This window comes from Pteropus medius, unplaced genomic scaffold (genome assembly GCF_902729225.1).
Source record: "Pteropus medius unplaced genomic scaffold, Ma_sr-lr_union100, whole genome shotgun sequence".
Lineage (NCBI taxonomy): Eukaryota > Metazoa > Chordata > Mammalia > Chiroptera > Pteropodidae > Pteropus > Pteropus medius.
Window position 1 is genome coordinate 1468511 of NW_024354550.1, and position 25783 is coordinate 1494293.

A 25783-nucleotide genomic window follows, 5' to 3' on the forward strand; every position below is an offset into this window, starting at 1 on the left:
CATTGCAGCTCTTTTAAAGGATCTTGGCTTTTACTCTAAGATTAGAAGCCACTGCATGTATGGTTTTGACCATACGTAAGTTTTCAAAGTATCATTCCAACTATTGTGTTAGAATAGCTTTAGGAAGACCAGAAGCAGGGAGACTCAACAGGAGGCTACTGTAATCATTTAAACAAGAGATGGATCAGGGCAGGTACAAGAGGAAGACAAGAGTGATAGTACGGGAGGACTTGAGAAGTCCTAGAGTTGAGAGAGTTTATAGGACTTGCAGATAATAGATGTGGGGATATGAAACAGAGAGGAAGATAACTAGTTCAAAGTTTTTGGCCTGAGAGACTGAAAGAACGCAGTTGCCATTTTCTGAGATGGAGAAGACTGAGGGTGGAACAAGCTTTCAAATTTAATTTTGCTATGTTAAGTTTTTAATGTCTCTTAGACACCCAAATGAAGATGGAGGAATGGAATTAGAGATTTGCAAGTCTAGAGTTCACGGGAGATCCACCTGGAGATAAAACAAAAGGGTTATCAGCATGTAGATAGTATTTAAGGACAGAAGACTCAATGAAATCACCTAGATAGTAAGTATAGAGAGAGAAAAGATGAGCCGAAGGACAAGTCCTGGAGCCCCTCAATATTTAGAAAAAAAGAGGTGAAGGAAATCAAAGAAAAATGAGAAAGAACACTCTCCGAGTTGGAAGTAAAATCAAGAGAGAGTAGTATCCTGGAAGGAAGGGAAAGAATGCTTCCAGGAGGAAGTGAGCAGCTGTGTCCCGTGCTGTAGAGAGGTCATTACATTTAGCATTAGTTAGCTATATGAAATAGTATGAAATAGTATGCAGCAATTAAAAATAAAATAGATATGCTTAGAAATACGGACATGGAAAAACCTTTAGTACTTGTTAAGTGGAAAACAAAAACAAATAGAACCCCCTAACAACAAAATCAGTATAGTATAATCCAATTTTTATTAAAAAAAAAAAAAGATGTATGCAAATAATTTATAAATATATAGAAAAGATAAATACACCCTGAATTTTGGGTGGCGGTTACCTAAGGGAAGTGGGTTAGAACAGAATAAAGGATAAAGGGGGAAATCATATTCTTTTACTTCCTAGATTTCTATATTATTTGAATCTTCAAATATGAGACTGTGTTCACACATCCCTTTTGTATTCTTTAAAAATCTAAAAAAAGGATAGTCATGAGGACAATGAGAAAAGTAAAACCTTTTCACATCGAATTCATTCTTTTGCATGAAAATGACTTTTTCTGAATACAATTTATTTCTAAGTGGGGGGAAAGTAGTTTTTACATTTTTGGTAAGAATGCACCTACCATGAAAGTGATGTACCAAATGGAGGCTATGTTGTAAATTTCTAACCACGAAAGCTTGCCCGGAGCCCAAACAGCTTGTCTGGAGCATTAGCTGGAATGGTGAGTAGCACATTGTAGACCCTCACTCTGTGTTGGTTGAATCTGAAGTCCCCTTTTTGTTTGGTGTCTATGAGATATTTCTGCTTATGTTTAAAAGTATATTTCCACTTACTTAAAAGTATAGACTTTTTAGAGGTTGAAGACACCTTTGAAGTTAAGGGCAATCTCTTTCTTTAATAATTGAGGAAACTGTGAGTTTAAGGGACTTATTCAAAGTCGCACACTATATATGCTACCTATGTATGCAGATACACACAGATCTAGATCTCTATATCTATCTCTACATCTATGTATATATTTCAGCTTTATGGAGGTATAATTGATAAACTCTATATCTATATATTCTTGACTGAGTACTTAGTTGGTGCCAAGTACCGTGCATAGTACTTTGCATTCTCATTGAATCTTCACGACAATCTATAAAGTAAGAATCATTATCCCCACTTTATAGATGAGGTGTTGAAGGAGAGAATGTCGCATGGCGTGACCACCACCAGACCCATGAGCAAGACCTGGACCGTAACAGAGATTGCTTCTCGTAAATCCCCTCAGAGACTTTGACTGTAATCGACACTTTCCTCCTGGTATAAAACTATCTCATCCCTATGCCCCACAGCATGCTGGTTCCTGGAGCAGGCTGTTGTCTTGACCCAGGCAAGCATGTCGGGCATTTTCCCTTATATCTGGGACGGGTCATATACCACTCCACCTTGTTCTATATAATTCTTTGGCATCTATCAAGCAGTGCAGAGGATATCCACTTTGCCTTGCAGCCACCAAAGATGCACCTTGTGTGTGACGCTTCCCTGAATAAACTCTGTTAATTGCCAGATTGGAATGGCCAGCCTCTTTCTTTAGTGTTTCCTTGCCCATCAGTTACGGCGGTAGATTTTCAGTCTCAGGGCTTTTCTTTGGGTCTGTACTGATGAGGGAACTGAAGTTCAATTTCACCCACTTAGCTAAGTGACAGAGTTGAGGTTTGAAACTATGTCTCTGTAACCTGAAGTCCATGTTCTTAACCATTGTGCAGTATTGCCAGTTACTGAAAGTGTACTCTGGGCCATTTCCTGGATGAGATAGAGGAATCAGTAAGATATTCTGTTCTTCGGGAGCTCACCATCCAGTAGGAAAGGCAGCCACAAGGGCAAATAAGGCAGTATGGTTCGGCAAGCTCAGGAATGGAGGATAGTACATGGAAAACCCAGAGAAGGTTGTGATTGACCTTCACTGGGCCAAAGGCTAGGTGGTCTGGGAAGTGTCTCCAAGGAGATGGGGCTTATGCTTGGTCTTGAACATGGTTAGAACCCAGGTCTCCTGGCTTACCTCAGGGCCTTCTACTATAGCACAGAGAAAAGCAAACACAATACAAAATCCTAAAACGAAACCCATTTTGCAGTCACAGAGTAAGCACTCAGTAAATATTGCTTAGATATAAGTCTGAACTAAAAGGAATTTCTGAGAAAGAAGAAACAATTAATAAAGTTGCCCCAGTTCCATATGAAACTTTCACTATGTGTTTTTTCTTTGAATTCCAAAATTCTCAGTGGATAGTAGATTACATATAAGTATAATTTATCAGTGAGAACATTAACAAAAGTTAATTTGCTCTTATTATTCTAAATGCTTTAACTGTTTTTAAAAATGTACCTACCTTCACTTTGGTTCCAACACTAATTCTTGCCTGTTGGCCCATTGCTAGAAAAGTGATTGAAATCTTGTCTTGTTCTAAGATGCGAACTCCGACATAATGGTTCAAGGCCAGAAAGACAGGTTTAAATGAAACAAAGGTTGAAGAAGTGACAGAACTTGACCAATTCCAAGCCCTCACTCTGTTGCCAGCTTGATCTGAATATTGACCTCCTAAGATATTGATGTATACCCTGGGTGGAAAGGAAATTAAAAGTCATAAAGAGTAACATTATGATTCAACCCTGAAATTAGCTCTGTCATTTGCTAACCAAGGGAGTAGCAGCTTATGCTAGCCAATAGCACACAAATGATGGAAAACCTCAGGTAAACCCAGGGGCAATAAGACTGTGACTGAATTCTATTCTAATCTGAAGTATTGGGTCCCATTGAAAACCCACTGGTAAATTAAGATGAGTCTGGAGGGTGGAACCAGGATGGTAAAGCGATCTGGAAAATGATGTGCTGGAAAGGGTGAAGAGGGAGCAGGAAAGGTTTAGTCTGGACAGGGGAGAAATACAGGGGAGCCTGCTACACCTGAAAGAGGGGAGAACACTGGTGCTTAGGTTTTCCCCTGCCAAAAAGAAGACCAGAGCGAGTAAATTCTGGGGAAGGCCAGATTGTTCTCAGTACAAGAGAGCTGTTTTCTTAGCAGTAACCAGCAACTGGGAGCCAGAAGTCTTTCTAGGAGGCGCCTCATCAGGGCTGAATGGGGGCAGGAGAGGCTCAGGGAACATCTCTGAGGTCACTGTGGTGGAGAAGAGCTCTGTAACAGAGCAGAAGGTGGAACTGAGACCAACTGGGCTCCCCAGTCTCTTAATGTCACCAGTGCCGCATTTCACTACATACATGCAAATTTAGCCCTGCAGTCTAGTGGCATCTATGGCATTAATGACTCTTCCATTCTACTCAGTTATCTCCTCATACTCTCACCTTCTTCCATCTTGGATCACCATTCCTTTCTTGACGAGACAGAGTAGATAGAGTTCTGGGTACTTAGAAAGTTGGCTTAGTTTGATAATGAATTTTTTTTTTAAAACTAGATGAACTGGCCATGAGTGCCCCTAAGTAAAATAACTAACATCTTATTTCCCCAGAATTGATTAGTGGCAGTAATCTAAAAGCAAAAGTACAAACGAGAAATTGAGGTGATTATCTTATTATATCTGGGAGGGAGGATACAAAATTATCTAGATAAATTATTTATTTAATCAACATTTTTTGAGTCTATACCATGTACAGATACATGTTATGTAGTGGCAAAAATTCAGGGTGTGCTTTCAAGAAACTTCAGTCCCACAGTGGAGATGGGCTTGCTTCACAAGAGGCAGCTAGAAGAGGCTATGAGAGTAGAGTAACAGGGGGGCACATCAGAAGGCCCAGGAGTTGAGTTGATGGGTCAGAGGGCTTCACTGTCAATAGAAAAGTCCCAGAAGCTAATAAATATCTGATGACAATTAACACAGTGCCCCACCAAATGTGATATAGAATTGCTATTGAGCCCTGAAGGGTAAGTAGAAATTCTCCAGTATAAATGGGGATAATGGATTGACTATTGATTTGGATGAAAAACACAAATAGTTCTCTGCGTCCGAACTTCCTCAAGTACTGTCAGTGTCCAAACTTTGTCAATTGTTGTGATTGTTATTCCTTTCTTAAGATGTGATTGTTATACCTTTAAATATTTTAAAGGGAGAGACTGTCTTTTCCGAAAAGCTCAAAAAGTTTAAATTGTATTTGAAGTTAGAACCTAAATTTCACTTTCTCAGGCTAAATAAAATAATACGAAGTCACAGAATATGTAAATTAGTAGATCAAAATGGGATTTAATTTCTCTAGAGAGTTCATCTGTATGTTATTGTTGCTGGTTGTGGCTTTAGGAAGTGTACTAGTTAGAAATATATCTCAAACAATAACAACTCAGTGTAGCACCTGTCCATTGTAAACTATTTTCACAGATGAGGCAGTATAAAATTATAAGGGCACAGGCTCTAGAGAGACTGCTTGAGTTTGTATCCTAGATCCCAAGAGTGACGAATAATTTATTTAGAGATTTTTTTCTAATGTTGAAATTGTATACTTTGTGTTTTCTTGCTGTTTATAGAAAGAATATTATGAGCTTTGTTTTACATAGTTGCTTAGGATTTTTCCACCGAGAAGCATATGGAAAGGCATAAATCAACTATTTCTCTGAGTGTAACATTACTATCTAAAGACCACTAACTTAAATAAAATTTCTTTAAGTCAGACAGAGAAAGATAAATACCATATGATTTCACTTAAATTCGGAATCTAAGGATGAAAAGAACAAACTAATCAAAAACAGGTTCACAAATATAGAGGACAATTTGGTGACAGATGCGGGGTGGGGAGTGTTGGAAGGCTGGAAGAATGGGGTGAAGGGTTAAAGAAACACAAATTAGTAGTTGATAGATGGTCATGGGGATGGGGAGCATGGCATAAGGAATGCAGTTTGCATTAATATATTGGCTAGGTGGAAAAACAGAGGAGTGAAGGAGCAATTAGGGGAATTGTTTTATAACCTATATAAATGTCTAACCAATGTACTGTATACTTGAAACTAATAAAATAAAATTTAAAAAAATATAATAAAATAAAATTTCTTAAAGCCATTTTTATTATTTAAAAGGAAAAAAATAAAACTTCCAGTTATAAGATGAATAAGTTCTGGGGATCCAAAGTACATATTTAATAATACTTCATAATACTACATTGTCATACTTAATATACTACATTATATACTCGAGAGTGCTAACAGAGTGTATCTTAAATGTTCTCAACACAAAAAAGAAATGATAATTATATGGCATGATGCGGGTGGTACCTATGCTAATGTGGTAATCACTTTGCAATTTATAAGGATATCAAATCAACACAGTTGTACGCCTTTAACTTACACAATGTTATATGTCAATTATATCTCAATAAATTTGGAAAAAATAAAGGAAAAAATACAATTTCACAAACCCAAAAAACACAATGGCAGCAAGAGGAATCTAGGAGCCTACCAGACATTTCCATTGGGATGATAACAAGAACTTCTGCCAGAAGAATCTAGCACTGCCAGGATCGCAGGGTTAGTGGGCATGTCTTCTTGGACTATGCAAGTGAAGCCATTTGTCTTGTTGGGCACACGGATGATGGCTAGGTTTCCAGATGGGTAGCTGAGATCAGATAAGGTCATTCGAGTTTTAATGATCCTTGGCCATTCTGAGAATAAATTCAATTTGTGACAGAGCCCTTTGAAACTGTAAAGCATTCTGAAAATGGGAGGTAGTGTTTTCACAAAGACATATTATGCTTTTTATGTGGATCAAAATATAAACATATGAGACAACAAAAAACCTCCACAAAATTCTAGCTAATGGGATCTAGCAACATATAAAAAGGATTATGTACCATGACAAAGTAGAGTTTATCCCAGAAATGTAAGGTTAGTTTAACATCTGAAAATCAGTTAATGAAATACTGAAAGCATAAATAGAAAAAAAATGATACAGATTGAATGTTTTCCTTCTAAGATCAAGAATTAGACAAAAATTAGACAAAAACTCTCCACGCTTCTACTCAACATTACACTGGAGGTTCTAATCAGGGAAATTTTATCAAAGAAGAAGAAATGAAAGGCATCAGATCAGAAATGGAAGAAATAAAATGATTCCTATTTGCAGCTGACATGTTCTTGCATGTAAAAAATTCTAAAGAATCCACAAAACAATATATTAGACCTAACAAATGAGTTCAGCAGGGTTGTAGGCTGTAAGATCAATATATAAAAATAAACAGTATTTCTATACACTAGCAGTGAACATTCCGAAAATGAAATTTAGAAAATAATTCCACTTATAATAATAGCATTAAAAAGAATAAAATATACTGAAGCTAATTCACTAATTGATACTGTTAATACTCAGTCCTATCTAAGCTGATCAGATGTCCAGAGACAAAGTAAACACAAGATTGATCCCGAATCATTTTGAAAATCAGCCACAGCCTTCGAGAGTTAAGAATTAAAACCAAGACATGAAGTGATCACTAATAATAAAAGTTGTAGAAATTATTTAAAATTTATCGATGTAATTAAAATAAAACTTATACTCTTTCTCATAGGGTCTAGGAAACTAAAACTTCATTACACTTTCTATGCCATGAAAGTCATTTTTCTGGTTTATCAGTGGGGTTTGACTATACATTTAGGGAACTCTGACCAAAAATGACTTTCTCATCCAAGGTGAGGCCCCTCAGTTCACTAAAAAAACCTGCTCATTTCATAGTTTTTAAAAATTTTATTTAAAAAATGTTTAACTTTCCTTTATATATTAAATAGGCTTTATGTCAAAAATACCAAAAGGCCTGGCCATCAGGCAGAAGTTCATGTGATCAATAATTTAGTGTTCTATAAAATAGATATTGAATTTTTGTATTAAAAATAACATGCTGTTCACAAAGGTGTAAACTGGTACACATTTTCTACGGAGTAAAATCTATCAAAGTTTTACAATGTCTATAATTCCTTATCCAGAATATCTACCCCAGGTATTTCATTCAAGGAAATAAGTGGTAAGTATACAATGAAATATGCACAAAGCTGTTCATTTAGTTGTATATAATAATGAAAAATTGCAAAACCACCTTTGTTCAGTAATAGAGGATAGGTTAAATGAATTATACTACATGCTATAATGAAATACCGTGTGGTTATAAAAATGGTATTATATGTTTATATTTATTGTACATTATATACTTAAATATTATTTCTTGTATAATATATGTAAAGAGGAAAATTATAAAATATGAATAATTGAAGAACTGATTTTTTAAAAATTGTATATATGCTCAGAAAAAGTAAGACAAGGTAAAAAAATGTTAACAGCTTTTCTTTGGGGGTAGGACTTGGAGGTAACGTGTATTTTTAAATATCTTTATATTTTTTTCTTTATCTGTCTTTTTGTGAAGAAATAAAGTTAATAAAAGTAATTGGTTGCAAGAAAGGATACAATATTTGAGTTGTCCCATCTGGAAATGAAGTCAGAAACTTGCTCCCATGTTTGTAGTACTTCTCTAAAAGTTCATTCCTTACAATCTGTAAACCACAGAAAATTAAAGGATATGTAACTGTTAATTGTTTCAGGTAGAATGCATTAAATATGAAAACCGCAGATGCCATTTGCTTGCTAGACAGTGATACAAGCCATTTGTTAATTTAACTTTTTGGCCCTGCTTCAGCGACAGGGAACAACCTTTCAGAATCACTAAAGATTTTCCTTAACCCCTGCAGAATACATGATAAAACCTATATGGCAAAAATTTGACATTATGTATCTGCTTGAGGATTTTTGTTTTACTGTGTACACATATTAGTGTAAAAACTAAACAAAACAGAAGATAAAATCCAGTTCCACCACAATAAAAATATTCTATATCCTGATTGTATTGGTGATTACAGAAGTGTCAAAGTTCAGAAAGCTGTATATCTAAAAATGGTGAATTTTACTCTATGCACATTATATTTCAATAAACTAACTTTAAAACTCAGTAAAAGTTGCAGCATTTGGTGTCTCTTCAAGCTTAATCTTGACGTTCATCTGAACAAAACACTGTGGAGTATGAAAAGATGAAGAAATACAGGGAGACAGTCCTTATTATATCTCCCAGTTTAAATCTTTTATAGATAACACTCAATAGGGATATGAATTTATCCCCAACAATATTTTGTAATAAACTAAAGATTCAGTTTGATTCTATTTATTCCTAATCTTGAATTGTAATAAAATAGATACAAGAATCTCTAGGGCTAAACAGCGAAACATTCTAATTTTTTATGTAAATGTTACCATTTATTTCAGAAGATAATACAATATTTCATTTTTAAAAATATGAACTGTGAAATACATTAAGACAAGTGCTATAACATGCTATTTTGTTAATGAGTAATAATAAAGCAAAGACCCATGTTACCACTACCTGTTACCGCTTCCGGGTCAAGAACTAGAACGATGCCATTACTCTAGAAGCTCCCCGTGTGTCTATCCCAAAGTCATAACTACTAGTCTGATTCCACAGTAATTTCTTTGCACTTTTATAGTTTCTAAACAATATAGTTTAATTTTTCTCATTTTGAATATTATGCAAATGGAATCATACATTATATATTTTTAATATTTTTTCTCTGTCGACATTGTTTGTAAGATTCATATACATCCCAATGTGTAGCCCATTCCAATAACTTTCATTTGTGTATAGTATTCCATTGTATGAATTTATCACTATTCATCCATTCTTTTGTAAATGGATATTTAGGTTGTTTCTAGTTTTTGGCTGTTATAAACGATGATAAAATGAACATCCTTATGCATGTATGCTGGTACCCATTTCCTCTCAGATATTATACCCAGAGGTGGAACTGCTGAATCCCAAGATATGCTTGTCTTCCACTTTACAGAGAATGTGAAAATGATTTCCAAGTTATATCAGTTTACATTCCCACTGGAGGCAAACAATAGTGACTATTGCTCTGTATCCTTTTCAACACAGAACTATCAGACTTTCCATTTTCAATATGATAGGTATGTACTGATCTCTTAATTGTGGTATTAATTTTCCTTTCACAGGTTTCTAATGACGTCAAGCACCTTTTCGTATCTTTATTGACCATTTAAATTTTCTCCTTTGAAGAGTGTCTACGTTTTTTTAGCCAATTTTCTATTAAGTGGACTTTTTTTATGTCCTTTTACACTTAGTGTATAAGCCTTTGTATGTCATATGTGCTGCAAATATTGATCCTTTCTTGGCTTGACTTTCATATCTTTAATTTTAATTTATAAAATGAAAATGGGTACATTTTTATGGATACTTCTTTTTCCCATCAGTTAGTAAATCTTTCCCTAAGCTGAGGTTGATAAAGCTATTTTCCTATAAAAAATAAATCTTTGTAGTTTTGTATTTCACATTTAGGTCTTTAATCTACTTGAAATTGATTGTTTTTCCCCCTCTTTAATTCCTTCCCACACTTCCACCCCTGACCTATGGATGTTGCCGTCTCCTTTTTTTTTTAAGAACTGGATCTCTGAATGTGGGGCATCTCCTCCCATGTGCTCTCGCTCACAGAGAGCACCTGGGGCCTGCCTTACCCAGGGTATGGTCTGTGGCTCCACTTGGGGCATGAACCCAAGACCTTCTACATGTAAAGCAGACGTGCTAACCACTACACTGTGGAGCCACCTGGAATTGATTTTTTAAATATGTGAGGTAGCGGTTCGAATTTCACTAAAAAAATATGGATACCTGATTGTCCCAGCACTATGTATTAAAAAGATATTCTTTCTCTAATATTGTGCAGTGCCACTGCTGTGACATAAATCAGATGTTTACGCATGAGTCTGATTCTGGACTCTTTATTCTTCATCATGGCTTTCTTCGTTTATCCTGCCCTAACACTACACTGTCTTAATTACTCTATTTTGTAATGTCTTAATGCCTGGTAGAGCATATTCCCCAGCCTTCTTCCACAAGAATGTCTTGGCTATTCTAGATTTTTATATTTCCATGTAAATTTTAGAATCAACTTGTCGAGACTGCCCTTCTCTCAGTACACACAAACATACAATTTTGTTAGAATTTGAAATTTGGGGATAATGTCATCTTTAAAATATAATCTTCTAATCCATGAACAAATTTACTAAATGAGTTGTTCAAATATTCTAGTTTATTATTGCTCTTTTTGGTGGGGTCGAATAGTCCTCTCAATTATTGACATTTTGCTTTATGTATTTTTAAGCTATGTTAATATGGGAAAAATATTTTGTAGTATTATATCTTCCCGGTGGATTAAAATTTTTATCATTATGAAGTGATCCTCTTTATCTCTAGAAATGTTCTTTAGTGTTTTCACGATGTATCATTTTTATCTATTTATATTTAATCTTTTTGTATCCTTATATGTTAGATGTGTCTCTTATAAACAGTATGTGGTTTAATTTTTTCTTTTTAAAAAATTGACAGTTTTTGTCTATTAATTGGAGTATTTAGTCTATTTACATATAGTTACCGACATTCCTTGGTGTTTTCTATTTGACTCCTGTTACCTGTTTTTCTTTTTCCCTTATCCTTTCTTATCTTTTCGGGGGGTATTTAAAATAAATTATTCTGTTTTTTACTCTACCTCTACAAGCTAGATAGTTATACTGTCTACTTCTGTTATCTTTCTGGCTACTCTAGAAATTTCAGCGAGCAAATAATTTATCTGAAGCTAAGCTATATATTAGCCCTTCTCTCAAATGAAGGACTTTAGAACACTGTAACTGCATTTAGCTTTTTCAAAATCATGTGCTATTTTGTCATGCATTTTTATTCTATACTGTTTTTGAAACTCCACAGCCATTATTATTATTACTGCCACTGCTGTTGTTATTATTGTTTTATTGGCCAAGTTTTAGTTTTATCCATATATATCGCATACCACTTTTTTTGCTCTTCATCTTTCTTGAATCTCAGACCATCCAACTACACAAAAAAACATTCTTTAGAATTTCCTTTATTGAGGGGCTGCTAGTGACAAACTCTCTTTGCTTTTGCCAATGTCTTTTGGGGGTACGTTTTCTTGAAAGTTATTTTAACTGGTTATAGACTTCTAGAGTGACCTAATTTTCTTTGAGCACGTTGAAGAAATCCCACTGCTATCTGGCTTCCAGTGCTGCTGTTGGGAGGTCATCTTAAGGTCTTACTGTTCTCCTTTAAATATAAATGGAACTTCTTGTTTTCTCTCTGCTTTTAAGTTTGTCTTTTTGTCTTTGTTGTTCTGCAATTTCACTATGAAGTGCCTAGAATTTTTTTAAAAATTCATCCTGCTTGGGATTCATTGTGCTTATTAAATGTGTAGATAAGTCTCTTTTATAAGTTCTAGAAAATTATCATCCATTACCTCTTTAAATACTGCCTCTGCCTGATTATCTTTTTCCCCACCTTCTGGGATTTGGAATAAATACATTTTAGTCCTCTCCCCCCATTTTATTTTCATATCATACACCCTCTTCTGTATTCCTTGCCTTTTTGCATCCCCATAGTGAATTTTGATAATTTTTTAACTTTTCCCCCACATCATTAGTTCTCTCTTTAGTTAGAGCTAATCTGCATTTAACTCTAATCTTTAAAATTTTTAATATCAAGTGTTGTGTTTTTCTGAGTTCATTTTCTTTCTTTTCAAACCTGTCATGTCACTATATAGTTTTCTGTTCCCTCTATATGTCTTCAAGCTGATCTTTTATTTTCATAAACATAGCTAGATTACTTTAATTTTCAAAGTTTTTGCAGGTCTTTTATTATTGGATATTATTCTTCTGGACTTTCCACTGTGGTGTTGAGCTGCTTTGTGTTCTTGATTCTTTTTTGTGTGCTGGTAATTGAACTTTAAAAATAATTTATAAAAGTAATTTGAGGCTGAATGACCTTCCTCCAGATAGAATTTGGATTTGATTTTGTCAGGCACCTCAGTTCACTGCCATCTCTTAAATTCTATGTCACCCAAGAAAAATAAACCTGGTCTCAGTAATTTAATTTCTAGGACTCTGTTCTAGAGGAATTACACTTATATAAAAGTAAATTTATAAGAAAAAGATATTCAAAGCAATGTTATTTAGTGCAGCAAAAAATATTGTTAATAACCTGTTTGTCCAATAATGGGAATGGATAGATAAACTATATGAAAAAGCACATAGATATTAAAATGATGTTAATATAAGCTATATGATAATCTATATTATCATGGAACATATTTTTTATAATTGAGTTTAAAAAGATAAAAATTACATATAATTGTAATGCAATTACAAGTATGTTAACAAAAACTTGTGCATAAAAAAGTTTAGAAAAATGTTGTCTAATAGAACTTTTGGTGGCTATAAAAATGTTCTATATCTGCACTGTGATTTGGTAGCCATTAGTCATACACAACTAGTTAGCACTTAAAATGTGGCTAGTGTGACTAAATTACATTTTAAATTTTAATTTAATTTTAATTATTTTAAATTTAGTCATACGTAGTAGTTGCTACTATATTGGGTAGTGCAGGTCTAGAAAATATTGAAATATTAATAATGATTTTTGGAAGCTGTTGAGACTTTTGGTGATTTCTCCCCTTCACTTTAGTTTTCAGAGAGTTCGAAATATTCCCTAATGTATAATTATCACATTTTAAATAAAAAGGCACTAATCAGCAAAATAGCCCCCTCTAAAACATATGTAAAGTACTGTTGCAAAGTTTAGTAGAAGTTAAAGGCCAAGTCTATATCAGTTCTTTTTGACAATGATTAAATGTGCCATGTAGCCAAGCTGCCATATTCATTATGACAGCTTTTGTAATTTTAGGTAAAACTGATTTTTAAAGAGTAGCAAGTAAAAAGTTACAAGTGAATTACCTTTCCACATGCTATCCTAGAATCACAGCAAATAATAGATACGTTTCTTTCGTCTAGTTGAAAATCAAGTGATCTGTCATCAGTTGTGTCTTTTTCCGGAATATCCACAGAAAGTTGATAAGAAATTGTTTTAAAGTGTTTTGAATCTATTGGGAAAAGAATCACATGAAAGTACATATATGTTTTAAATTTTCCAAAGTCCATGTTCTAAAATAAAATTTCAAACCTTATTTCAAATTCATTGATTCATAAGACATATTTTTTTTAATGAAAGAAAAATGAGGACTTTCATTAGGCTAAAGTGAGGACCTTCTTTTGTTTAAAAATGAGACTATTCCTTTGTTAAAAAATGATAATTTTCATTAAGTGGGATTTTATGACATTAGATTTAGTAGGAAACAGTTGATGACTATCAAGGAACTTTATACCAGAGATTCAGTTAAAAAACAACAAAAATACATCTTTTCTAACTATCTTTTCAGTAGCTGAGTGGTGGAGGAAGAGCCTGATGTTCAGAAAGATTAAGTAATTTACTCAAAATCAGACAGCCTAAAAGGAGAAAAGCCAGTATATAAATCCAGAACTTCTGATTCTAAAATCAGTTCTCCTTCAGCTGTACCAGCACTGTGACTGTACTGGCCAGATGACTGGTGAAACCCATACATGAAAAATGGAATCTGATTTAGTTTTGGCAGATTTTGCATACCCCAGCTTGAAAACAAAATGGAATACGTGCTTAATAAAACAAGAAACAATGAACTCTGAAGCTCTTTGCAGTTATCTGCAAAGTACTCTATAGATATTGCTAATTTATTTCAATTAATAATGAGATGAAGATTAAAAACTTCAAAGCCAGATGACTTAAAACACCAGATTTTGTGAGCCATTTTGACTGATGCATTTACTATAATGAAAAGGTTAAATATTCTTTTTTAAATGCTAATTTTAGTTCTCAGTCAAACATTTGAGCTTTCTGAGGTACAATTGATCTATAATAGCAGCGTCGATGAACTCACCTTCTTCAAAGAAACTAGTCTGTTCATTTGTTATTATTGTCAAATGTTTGGCCATTTTTCGCTCCTGTTTTCTACAAAATAAAAAAAAAGATGTATAAATCTGAAATGCGTTTCAAGCTTAAAACAGTATACTACAAATTTTAACTGTTTAAATGCCATCCCTGGTTGTTTTTATCTGTTATTACTTGTGAATTCAGTCATTTAATCAGAGTACGTGGGTCTCTACTCTGTTTAGTGGACAAATTTCTCCAACATAGTAATTCTGACTTGCCCTGAGAATTTGGGATTAGTAAATTTCTACTTTAAATCAGTGAGTTGACTGAGTTTCAGGGAGCTTCTGAATCTCTAACAGCCACCAGGAACTGTAATAAGTTTGCTCTGGCCAATTTTTATTTCTTCACTGGGAATACATCTTCGAAATTATATATTCTGAAAAACAAGGTTCATTTTACAAAAAGCTCTCTAATTAAGTGGGCCTATCTTAATTTCGATATCAAAGGCTCGATGTTACCTCTGCAGGGCTTTTTCCCTTGCTTTGAGTCTATCAACTTCACTGCCGTAAGCTGCATGAGGTTTGATGGAGATTAATTCAGTTTTAGTGCTTTGGATTTTTTTATTTTCATCATAGATGTAGTCAGTCAGATTTTGGAAATAATTACAACAGGGGGTCTGAAAAACAAAGCAGTCATTTTCATCTCATCAATCCTAGATTAAGATTATTAGAGGGGTAAAAAAATAAAAAATGGCTAAAGGGGTTTGGATAACAATCTAGCATAACTTTTTTGGGGGTAACAGATTCATTTACCATAGAATCCACCCACTTACAAGTCAGTGGTTTTTAGTGTATTCAGAGTTGTACAACATTCACTACAATCAATTTTAGAACATGAAACCTGTACCCATTAACAGTTACTCCCTATCCTCCTCTCCTCCCAATCCTGGCAACCACTAATTTATTTTCTGTCTCTTTAGATTTGCCTATTCTATGCAGTTCATATAAATGGAATCATACAATATTTGGTACTTTGTGACTGGCTTCTTTCACTTAGCATAATGTTTTCAAGGTTAATCTATGTTGTAGCATGTATTAGTATTTCAATTCTTTTTCTGGCTGAATAATATTTGATTTTATGGATACACGACCATTTATTTGCCCATTCATCAGCTGAAGGGCATTGGACTGTTTTCACCTTTTGGCTGTTATAAATTATGCTGCTGTGAACATTAGCGTACAAGATTTTTTGTGTGGACATATGTTGTCAATTTTCTTGGGTATGTACCTAGGAATAGAATTGCTGGATTATATGGTAATTGTATATTTAACTTTTGGAGGAACTACCGGACTGTTTCCCAAAGCAACTGCACCATTTTATATTCCCCCTCAGCAGTGTACAAGGGTCCTGGTTTCTCTACATCCTTGCCGACACTTGCTATCATCTGTCTCTTTGATTATAGCCACCCTAGTGGGTGTGGAATGGTATGCCACTGTGGTTATGATTTGTGTTTCCCCAACGGCTAACACATGACTTTTAAGGATGTCAATGCAGGAGGAAGATTAAGTAGAAAATACTATATATGTTTAAAAGTGGTATTTAAAAATAATGCTTTCCTCAGTTAACTGCTTTAGAACTTACATGTTCTATAGGTTCAGAGCTACTGTTGTCAGAGTAAATATCCATATCGGAAAGAAATATTCTTAGATCGCTCCCACAAAATTCACACTTGGGCAACATCTCCTCCTCTTCTTCCTTCAGAGAGGAAGGGAAAAAAATGAAGACATGCCCACAACAGCCTGAGAGCAACAGGAGCCAGGGCTCTGGGCAGGACCGGTAGATGTCCAGTAGGAGAGCAGTGTTGGGAGGGATATGCAAATCTACTTGAGAACCCTTCTCAGACACCCTGAGACTCCCAGAAATAGTTGGTGGGAATCTTTCATGGGGTGGAGATCCTATACTAGAAGGCACCAAGCTAGCAAGATCCATATATTTTAGTAATGAAAGAACACTTCTGTTTAAGAGCTGGTGAGGAATGAGGAGGCTGAGGTGGTATTTGAGGGCCTCTATATGGTGCAGTTCACTAGAGCACAGCTGATTCCATTAAGAGCTATATGGGTCCTTGGGGTGCCCCCTCCCCCAGTGTAAGATGAAATTTGCAGAAATAACTGTTGAGTCTCTTGTTGGAGGTTTGGGGGTGATGTACAGTGTGTAACTAGATGCAAGAGACAGAGGATAACACATACCAGATTTAGGCCAATGGTCTAAGGAGCCTGAATACCATAAATTCTTTTAAGACTGTCAGGTAAGAAAAAGGCTTGATATTATTATGTAGGCCACCATTTACAATGGTCAACTTTCTAAAATAAATTAGAGTCCTTTCTCAAGGGGAAGGTTTCTCGAGGTTGAGGCTCTAAATTCTCCTGCATGGGCTATGGAGGTAATTCAGGAGACCAGGGGGAGCAAAAGGGAGACCTGGAGTTAGGGGCTCAGGTGACTCAGTGAAGGGTTGATGCACTACGGCCATGCTGGTGATCTGAGGTCATGACGATGAGTAGCCAAGCCTTACCACAGGACTCCAGGATAAGACCCAGATTGTGACTTGCAGGTATCGAATCGTGGCATCTGTATTTGCCATACAGACTATCCTCCAGGATTGGCAAAGTGGTCACCGTGGGGCCAAAGGGCAACTGAGGTGTCCAATGTAGCCAGGGATTCACCACCCTACAGTAATGTCCGATATCTTTAGGCCATTGAAACTACACAATACTACTATAGCTGAAAGCAGAATATTCCAAGGTGGGGTGGGGTAGTAAAGCCTTGTAATAGAGAGATGGTGGTGAAAAGTCTAGGATGGTTACCAAATGGTAGAGCAGGGCAGAACGAGATCTTGACAATGCCAGTCCACCTACAACCTGTTCCATACAAGTGTTCAGCCTGTGGTCACTTTACCCTTTTGCCTGGGATGAAGCAAGGTGAAGATGCTTTGAAAGACCATGAGTGGGTGGTAATCTGCACCTGAAAAAGGAACGACTGGAGAGGACAGCTGGCGAGCCAGCTGCTGCTGCCCCTGAATTAAGCTAGTGTTAAAGCCCCATCTCAGAGGACCTGAAAAGTCTGTCTGAAGAGCAGGAGTACCCAGCCCTGCCCAGGTGCCAGTCCAGGGACAACTCACTGGAAGAAAGGCCACAGGCCTTCCTCATGTTCGGGCCCATCTCTGGCTGTCAGGGGAAGAAAACTCAAGAAACTCCCCTGGATTCAAGCCTTTAGTGGTTCAGAAAAAGGAAGATGCTATGTTTGAATAAAGAATTTCGACCCGAAGAGTATACAGGGTGACCATAAAGTTTAGAAACCTGGGCAAATAGAAACAGTAAATATTGATTGACATTTGATTACAATATATCTAATATGGTGCCCCTCGTTAGAACTGCACAGTTCAATATGCTGCTCAAATGGCAATGAACACATCAGTGAAGCAAGCAGCCCCTACACATGCATCTGCAACATGTTGTCTCACATGATTGGTCTGTTGGTTTCAATAAATAAGCCTGCACCTTTCGTACACCCAGAAGAAGTAATCAAAGGGGTTCTGATCTCGGGGGACATGCAGGTCTCCCCACATGGACATAACATACAAGTTTGGAAATCATCATTCTACTAATTATTCCCTCACTGCTGCGGTGAAGCAGGGTGGTATGCCAGCCTGTTGGAATTTCTAATTTGACCTTTCCCTGGCCTAGGAAGCACAGGCATCAATCAGTCACATAACATGATCAGACACGGCAAATCTATATTTTACTAGTGTTTCCAGGCTTTATGGCCACTGTTAGGAGTTGAATTGTGTTCCCCCAAAAGACACATTGAAGTCCTAACCCCTGGTACCTGTGAATGCAGCCTTATTTAAAATGAGGTCTTTGCAGAGGTAATCAAGTTTAGATAAGGTCATTAGGGTGGACCCTAATCCAAAAAGACTGGTGTCCTTGGAGAAGAGACACAGATACAATTAGAACACCAGGACAACTGAAGCAGAGGTTGGAATGATATAGCTGCAAGCCAGGGAATAAGGACTGATGACCACAGCCCGAAGCCAGAAGAGACAAGGAAGGGTTCTGTCCTATGGGCTGAACTTGCTGATGCCTTGGTTTTGGACTTCTAACCTTCAGAACTGTGAGACAATAAGTTTTCGTCACTTTAAGTGCCTTGGTTTGTGGTGCTTTGTTACAGCGGCCCAAGGAAACTAACACAGCCACCCTGTCTCAGTGCTATTTCAAGTAAATATACTTTTTGCCTGTTTTTTCTTTTAAAGTATGTTCATTATCTTTTGTGCAAATCATCATGTGGCTTTTCACATCATTAATTAGAGTAAAAAAGAATGAATTAAAATCACCTTGAAGGTAATGCCTAAATTGGAACTCTCTTGTTTGAATGCCAGAATGGTTGGTGGCCCAGCGCTGGGTAAAGTTCTCAAAGAAGGTTCAAACAGTGTTAGGAAGTCTTCCTTGAACTAAATTTTAAAAAGAGAGAGAGAGAATATTGAAGGCTGAATACCCGATTTTTACCACGAGCACAGTGTACTAGTCAGACTGATAAACGTTTCTTACCTCCAGCTCACATAAAATATTTAGTTTTGGCTCTTCTGGATTAATTACCCATTTTTCTGAAGAGACAAGGAGAGATTTAGAAGGAAAGTTTAAAACCTTTGTGCAGCATATCTCATTTTCTCTAGTTTGGAGATCCTAGCCCATCTCACTCACACACACACACACGCACGCACGCACACACTGTTAAAATTCCCTGAAACCCTATCTTTTCACACCTTTCTTGAATATATTATTAGAGGAGGGCTTTACTAAAGGGTAGGGGGACCATTCAATTTAAGGTTGGTTCCCTAATGGCAGTGTGCCTTTGTCAGCAGAGGGGATGACTCCAAACATCTATTCACCTCTTAACTTAGAAGCCAGATTTTCATGTTCACTTTCTTTCCTTACGGAGGATGTTCTCTTCCCTGTAAAAAGAGTATACATTTGTCATTAATCCTTATAAAGTAGAAAATAAGTTTAAAAGAAAATATGCCTGTTGGAAAAATAAGTACCCTTATTGTGTTTATCTTTTTTTTTTTTTTGCCTTTTTCCAAATAACATTTTAACAACAATAGGAAACAAACAGAAAATTTACCACTCTAATGCATCACCTTTAAAAATGTTTCTGTTCCTTTCCAGTCCTAGAATATTAAGTTGATGCATATTTTATTGATTATAACATGTTTTGCAGACCCTGTTGTTTTCTGCTTCTCTTAAGTACTAGTTTATCTATTTTATGTCTGTTATTCTAAAAGAGATTTTTCAAGTAGACAGGTACTCGGGGGAATGGGGTAGGGTGGGGTTCCAGTTCAACGCAGTGAACTAAACTACAAGGATTATTTCCTCCACATACTAAAAGTGGTGAAGGCGGCCATCAACACAACAGCAAACAGCAACTTCGAGTAAATGTCTAGAATTTTAAGCAGATAGGATTGGGATGATGAAAAACCAATCAGAACAACCTACAATGGGACAGAGGTAAAGGGAGGAGACTGACCCATTTTCCCAGCAGAGCCAGGGATAGCAAGGACTACTGCTGGGGAAAGAGACAGGCTTCAGAAGATGACCCACTTCCTATGTGGAGTATCTGGAAAAATTTTAAATATGTTTTAAGCATTCTGCCCAATAGAAATGCAAGCACATGTACAGTAAGTCCTCACTTAAGTTATTAACTGGTTCTGTGGCTATGAGTGAAATGACGTATAACAAAATTGATTTTAGTATAGGCTAGTTGATATACGAGATAATTTCCTATGGTATCTCATCAACATAATAATGAAATGACGTTACTCAATGACCTGCTATATTAAAAATGAATGCACAAAGATTTTCATTAAGACATTATTTGCTATTGGGAAGAACTCATAAAACCAAACCAAACCAAACCAAACCAAAACCACCTTGAAATATCTAGGAATCAGATTTATCACATAAGTCACAATAACTGTATATATGAGAATACTGTGTGGTCATTTTAAAGAATTTGATCAGTCTTCCCTGACATGGAAAGATGTCCATGACACACTAAGTAAAAAAAATTAAAAAGAGATAAAACTGCTATTATTCACAGGAAATGTAATTTTGTAGTAGACTTTCAACTGACAAACTGTTAGAACTAATAAGAAGGTCAGAGCAAGAAAGGCAGAGATACAAGATTAGTACCTAGAAATCAATAGTTTCACTCCTCTGTGATGATAATCAATTAGAAAATATAATAGAAAAAACATTCTAATTGTTATATCAATTAAAAAAACTACAGTGTATCTAGGAATAAGCTAATAAGACCTGCATATGAGTCCTCTATGAAAAAAAAAAAACTATAAAGGAAGATCCCCCTCAAAATGGACAGGTACACTGTTGCTAAAACAATCAAAGAAGGCAGGAATTGGAGGTGGCTCCCATGCCTTGGTAGCCCATGTCAGCAAACTGAAACCTAAACCAGAGTCAGTTCCTGTAAAGGCCTCTGGATTAAGAAGAATAGCCAATCACAAATGGCCAACCGTGCTTCCCCAAATCATGTAACCTCTTAAGCTATAGCCGATCAAATAATTTTCTTGCTTTGTTCTCGCATCTTCTCTATAAAAATCTCTCCCTTAGGTCTTGTCAGTGTGGAGAGCCCCTAAACACTTCTGGTCTAGCACTGCACAATTCAAATTGATACTTGTTCAAATAAACTTTTGAAAATGCCTCAGTTGATCTTTTAACACTGCCCAACAAGATCAAAGAATGCACTTATCAAATTCCATTGAAAAATCCCATCAGGATTACACCGACTATATAGAGTAATTTGGTAATAATTAACCACTTTTTAATATTTGGCCTATTTTTACGCTAGGTCGCATCACTCCTTTTGTGCAAACAAGTGAATTCCTACTTCATTCCCACTGAAAAAGATTTGGTCCTCATTGTCTCTTTGACTTGGCCCCTACGGTTCTCCTCTTTACTTACTCCACACCAGCCACACTAGCTACCTCCTTGTTCTAGAAGGAGGCGCTTGCTGCTTCCTGTGCCTGGAACACTCTGCACCCCCAGAGATGGTTGTGGTTCAGCCTGTCACCTCCTTGAGGTCTTTGCTCAAATATTTCAGCTTCTCAGTGAAGATTTCCCTGAGCATCGTGTGTAAGCTACCACCCCACATTTTTCACCCCTTTACTTGCTTGATTTTTCTCCTTAGCATTTACATCACCTGACGTATTACATATTTACTTATTTTGTGTATTATTTATCTCACCATTACCCCCACCACCCACACTTTAATACAAGATCATTGAGACAGGGGTGTTGTTTGTTTTGTACTTTGCTGTTTCCCTGAACAGAGCTTGGCCTATGATGTGTGCTTTGGCACATGGTAGGTGCTCAACAAGCATCTGATGAACAAGAGACATAACACAAAACAAATGCAAAACTTGAAAGGAAAGGCTATTCATAAAGATTACTTCTGAGGACTATATTGGGATAAGTTTAAATTTAAATTTTTACATTATATATTTCTTAATGGTTTGTCACTTAAAAACAGCGTGCGTGTTCTATAATAAAAAATAAAGATATGCATCAAAATATAATGGCGGATTATTTCTTGATGTGTACATAAATGCTACCATTTATTAAAGACTAAGTGCCAAGGAATTTAAAAATTTAATCTCATTTTGGTCTTTACAACAATCCTGTAACAGCAGTATTATTATGGCCAACACATGAAGAAACAAACTGAACAAGGTTAAGTAACTTGCTCCATCATCATAATGCGTGTGTGGGGTCTGGGATTCCAACCTAGATCTACTGGCCACCTATGCCGTGTCCTTTCCAATGTGCCATCCCATCTCCCAGCAAAAGCTAAATTGAACTACTCACCAGACCACTTTCTGTAAGACAAGTTTTGAAGCCAACTTTCTTCTGTTTGTACTGATATTGGGGTTCCTTGATACAAACTGTGATAGATCATCCCAAAATTTAGACAAAATGTTAGTTTTTGAGTATACCTCTATAGTTCTTAGTTCTTCTAAATATAGTACATTTAACAACTAAGTAACAAATATACATAGATTCTATTCTCTTTGAAACACTTTTTTATTTTTATCTCTTCAGTGCAGTCAGGCGCAGTGTGTTTGCATCATGTCTATTCTTTGGAAAGTACTCCTTCCTAAATCCCAGAGGCTCCCAATACCATATTATTTCCCTTGGGGAGTAAATTATTCCTACTCTATCTGTGCATGTATGCTGGTGGTGGTGGCGGCGGTGGCAGTGCTGGTGTGTGTGTTTAAATATTTCCTTGACTTTAAATGAGAGCATAGTGTTCATTTTAAATAGCTTAAAATAATCCAAATTTTTTGGAAAAGGCTGAAGTCAAATGCATTGTAATTAAACAATCTGTATTCTTTCTACCAGCAGTTTAAAAAAACTAGTTAAAATGACTACAACTAGTTAAAAGCAAAAGTAACTGTTGCTTTTCAAATTCCTTTGCCTCTTTGAATTTCATTTTCTGTAATAATTTGCTGCATCTTCTAAATGTATCAAGCAAAATTTTTCCAAATAATTTAGTCAATTTTAGGATTGTCCCTTTTCTACATTTCTCTGTTCTCTTATGTCTCCACCTTCTTTTTTTGATGCTTTGTTCCTTGGCATATTGTATCAGTGGGGTATTTTGTTTTAATTTTGAAATGACTGCGTCCTATAATGGGTAAAGAAGTCCTCTGCTGAAGTCACCTGTAGAATTCTCTAGAGGAGTTCTGTTTATCTAACCTCCCAGAGAAACAAGTTATAGAGACCAAGAGTGCAGGGACATTGAAGAGCAATCCCTAGACAACATTTAATGATTGGGTTTTTTCCCAATGCAACAATTAACAAAATCAGTACACCATTCATTTACGTCTCTTTGCCTTCCTTAAACCAACACCAAAGATTATTTCTGTGTCAAGATGGAAGACGACCTAGGATAAGAAAGTTAACACGTTCTGAGAACTTACTGTGTGGTAGTACATACATAAAGTTGCTTTCTCACATTATTTCATTTATCTTTGCAAAAGCCAATCAAGGCAGTATTAGTATCCCTTTCTACAGACAAGGAAACTCAGGGAACCTCTCAGAAATCACATGTGGCACATTCATCTGCTGCTTAAGTTTGCCCCATTTTCAACCAGAATAGCCAAAGGGCAATTCAAAATAGAAATTTAGCCAAGATTGGTTGCATTTTTATAACTTTTTAGACAGATTTCCTTAAAAACACAATCTTACCAAATTTACCAGAGAATGTTTTGAAATATAAAAGAAGTATCTTCTTAGGAAGATTTGAGAGGAGATTAAGAATTTCATCTAGGAAAGAGAAGTTCCCATATAGGAAATCTGGGTCAAGCTGGAACCTGAGCCCACAATTCTGCCCTTTCTGAGATAACAAATACTTAAGAACAAACAAGCAAAAATTAGCCGTGGAAAACAAGAAAGAGTGGGCAGCCTGCCTGAGGCGGGTTTTAGGTCTGAAAGAACAGAGCATAGTATGAGGTTATTTAGGACTTGCCAAGTTTTACGAACACAGGATTTCATTTTCTTGTGCATAAATCCAATCACATTATTAGATTCTAGGAATGAATTTATGAGTATTGTTTAATAGTTTTCAATTTTTAGAATCAACCTGTACCCAAAGCACTAAGAGTTAATTATTATTATAAAGCATACAAATATAACAAAGCTTGGCAAAGTAATATGACTTTATATAAATATATAACTTTTAATAGTTTGTTATATACTTCGTTGTTAATTGGGAGAGGAAAGGGTGAGAGGAGAGATAGAAGTAGAAGTGCATTAATGAATTAATTTTTCATAATAGAGTTAATATTCATTAAAATAGATAAATCAAGTAGTAGAGGTTAAAATACTTTAAAGTCCTAAAAGTTAGAAAAACTCAAAATAATATAACTACCAAAAATGAAGAGGACTATAAGTTACATTTGCCAACCTTCATGGTGGGAAGTCGGTAGTTACATTAAAAATTGATAAATCAAGGAATGAAAATATGAAATATGCTACCTAAAATTATACTGAAAGCATAATTATGGTGAGTGGGAGTGGGGAGTGAAGAAGGGTACTAAAATTTTTAATTTTACACCTTTGTATACTTTAATATTCTAACCATATACATTATCTTTTATTAAAATATTGAATCAAGAAGACAAACAGAAACTTGTAAGGGGAAAAAATTCTCCTACACTGAAGAATTTAAAAGTTGCTTGTAACAGCAAAACTTAGATGGATAGTAAATTCAAGATTATGGACTCAGGTTTGGTGTGATATTTCGGGAAAGATTTATAAAAATATTCCAAAAAGTGTTTCTGTGGTGTCTTATTATTATAGTTAATGTGCTTGAAGGCTAACAGCAAGAAGAAGAAAGGAAAGATCATAATTTCTACTCTCCTCCACAGGTGTCCCTGATCACTCTTTAATTTAGCCAATAGATACCTATGCTCTAAACATTTATAGTACTATTGTACACATGGCATAAGGTTTTTATTTCATGTTATATTAATAAGTACGTGTCATCTCTACGGGTAATAGGCATGGACCCTGTCTCTATCTCCTCCAAAGTGTCTAACAGTGTAGATTTAAAGGAGTGGGGGAACCTTTTTGAATAAATTAGTTTTAAATGCCCTGGATGATTTTATTCCACTTCCCGACATGTTTATCCACAAAGTAAACATAATCAGCTTTAAAATATAATATGAAAATGGAAAACATTCTCTTACCTACTGAAATTTATTTCAGGCACATCTTTCCTAAATGTCTGAAATATTTTAGGAAAACCTGTTGAATGAAATATTAAAATTTTAGCTATTCCCTCTAAATTAGTGGTTCTCAAAAGGTCAATTTTGGCTTCCAGGAGACACCTGCAACGTCTGAAAGCATTTTTGATTGTCACAATGTGGGGTAGGGCCTAATGGCATAGCCTAGGGTAGAGTAGAGGCCAGGGATGCTGTTAAACATTCTATAATGCAGAGGACACCCCCCTCACCTGCCCCAACAAAGAATTATTCTGACCAAAAATGTTTCTAACGAAGTGACTGTAGTGGTTTCAGTACGAGAAGTTAAACACAAAAGTGAGTTGTTTTTTGTAGGGCTGTTTTTAGTAGCAGAGCACCCTTAAGGTACAACCC

The 25783-nt window shown here is 35.7% G+C and overlaps 1 protein-coding gene across 2 annotated transcripts in view; it reads right to left on the reverse strand.

Annotated features, from left to right (window-relative positions):
• ERICH6 (glutamate rich 6) overlaps positions 1–25783 on the reverse strand; it is a 30914-nt gene that overhangs the window by 3516 nt on the left and 1615 nt on the right. The window contains exons 2-13 of one of the 2 annotated variants that reach the window (XM_039855158.1): positions 25376–25433; positions 22494–22570; positions 19505–19567; positions 19164–19219; positions 18950–19066; positions 16204–16317; positions 15081–15238; positions 14570–14640; positions 13554–13699; positions 8139–8224; positions 6150–6305; positions 3086–3314 (exon numbers count right to left, since the gene is read on the reverse strand). In XM_039855158.1, coding sequence (XP_039711092.1) covers positions 3086–3314; positions 6150–6305; positions 8139–8224; positions 13554–13699; positions 14570–14640; positions 15081–15238; positions 16204–16317; positions 18950–19066; positions 19164–19219; positions 19505–19567; positions 22494–22570; positions 25376–25433 — 1331 coding nt within the window. The remainder of the gene's footprint in view (positions 1–3085; positions 3315–6149; positions 6306–8138; positions 8225–13553; positions 13700–14569; positions 14641–15080; positions 15239–16203; positions 16318–18949; positions 19067–19163; positions 19220–19504; positions 19568–22493; positions 22571–25375; positions 25434–25783) is intronic. The other variant, XM_039855157.1, reaches the window with a different exon arrangement.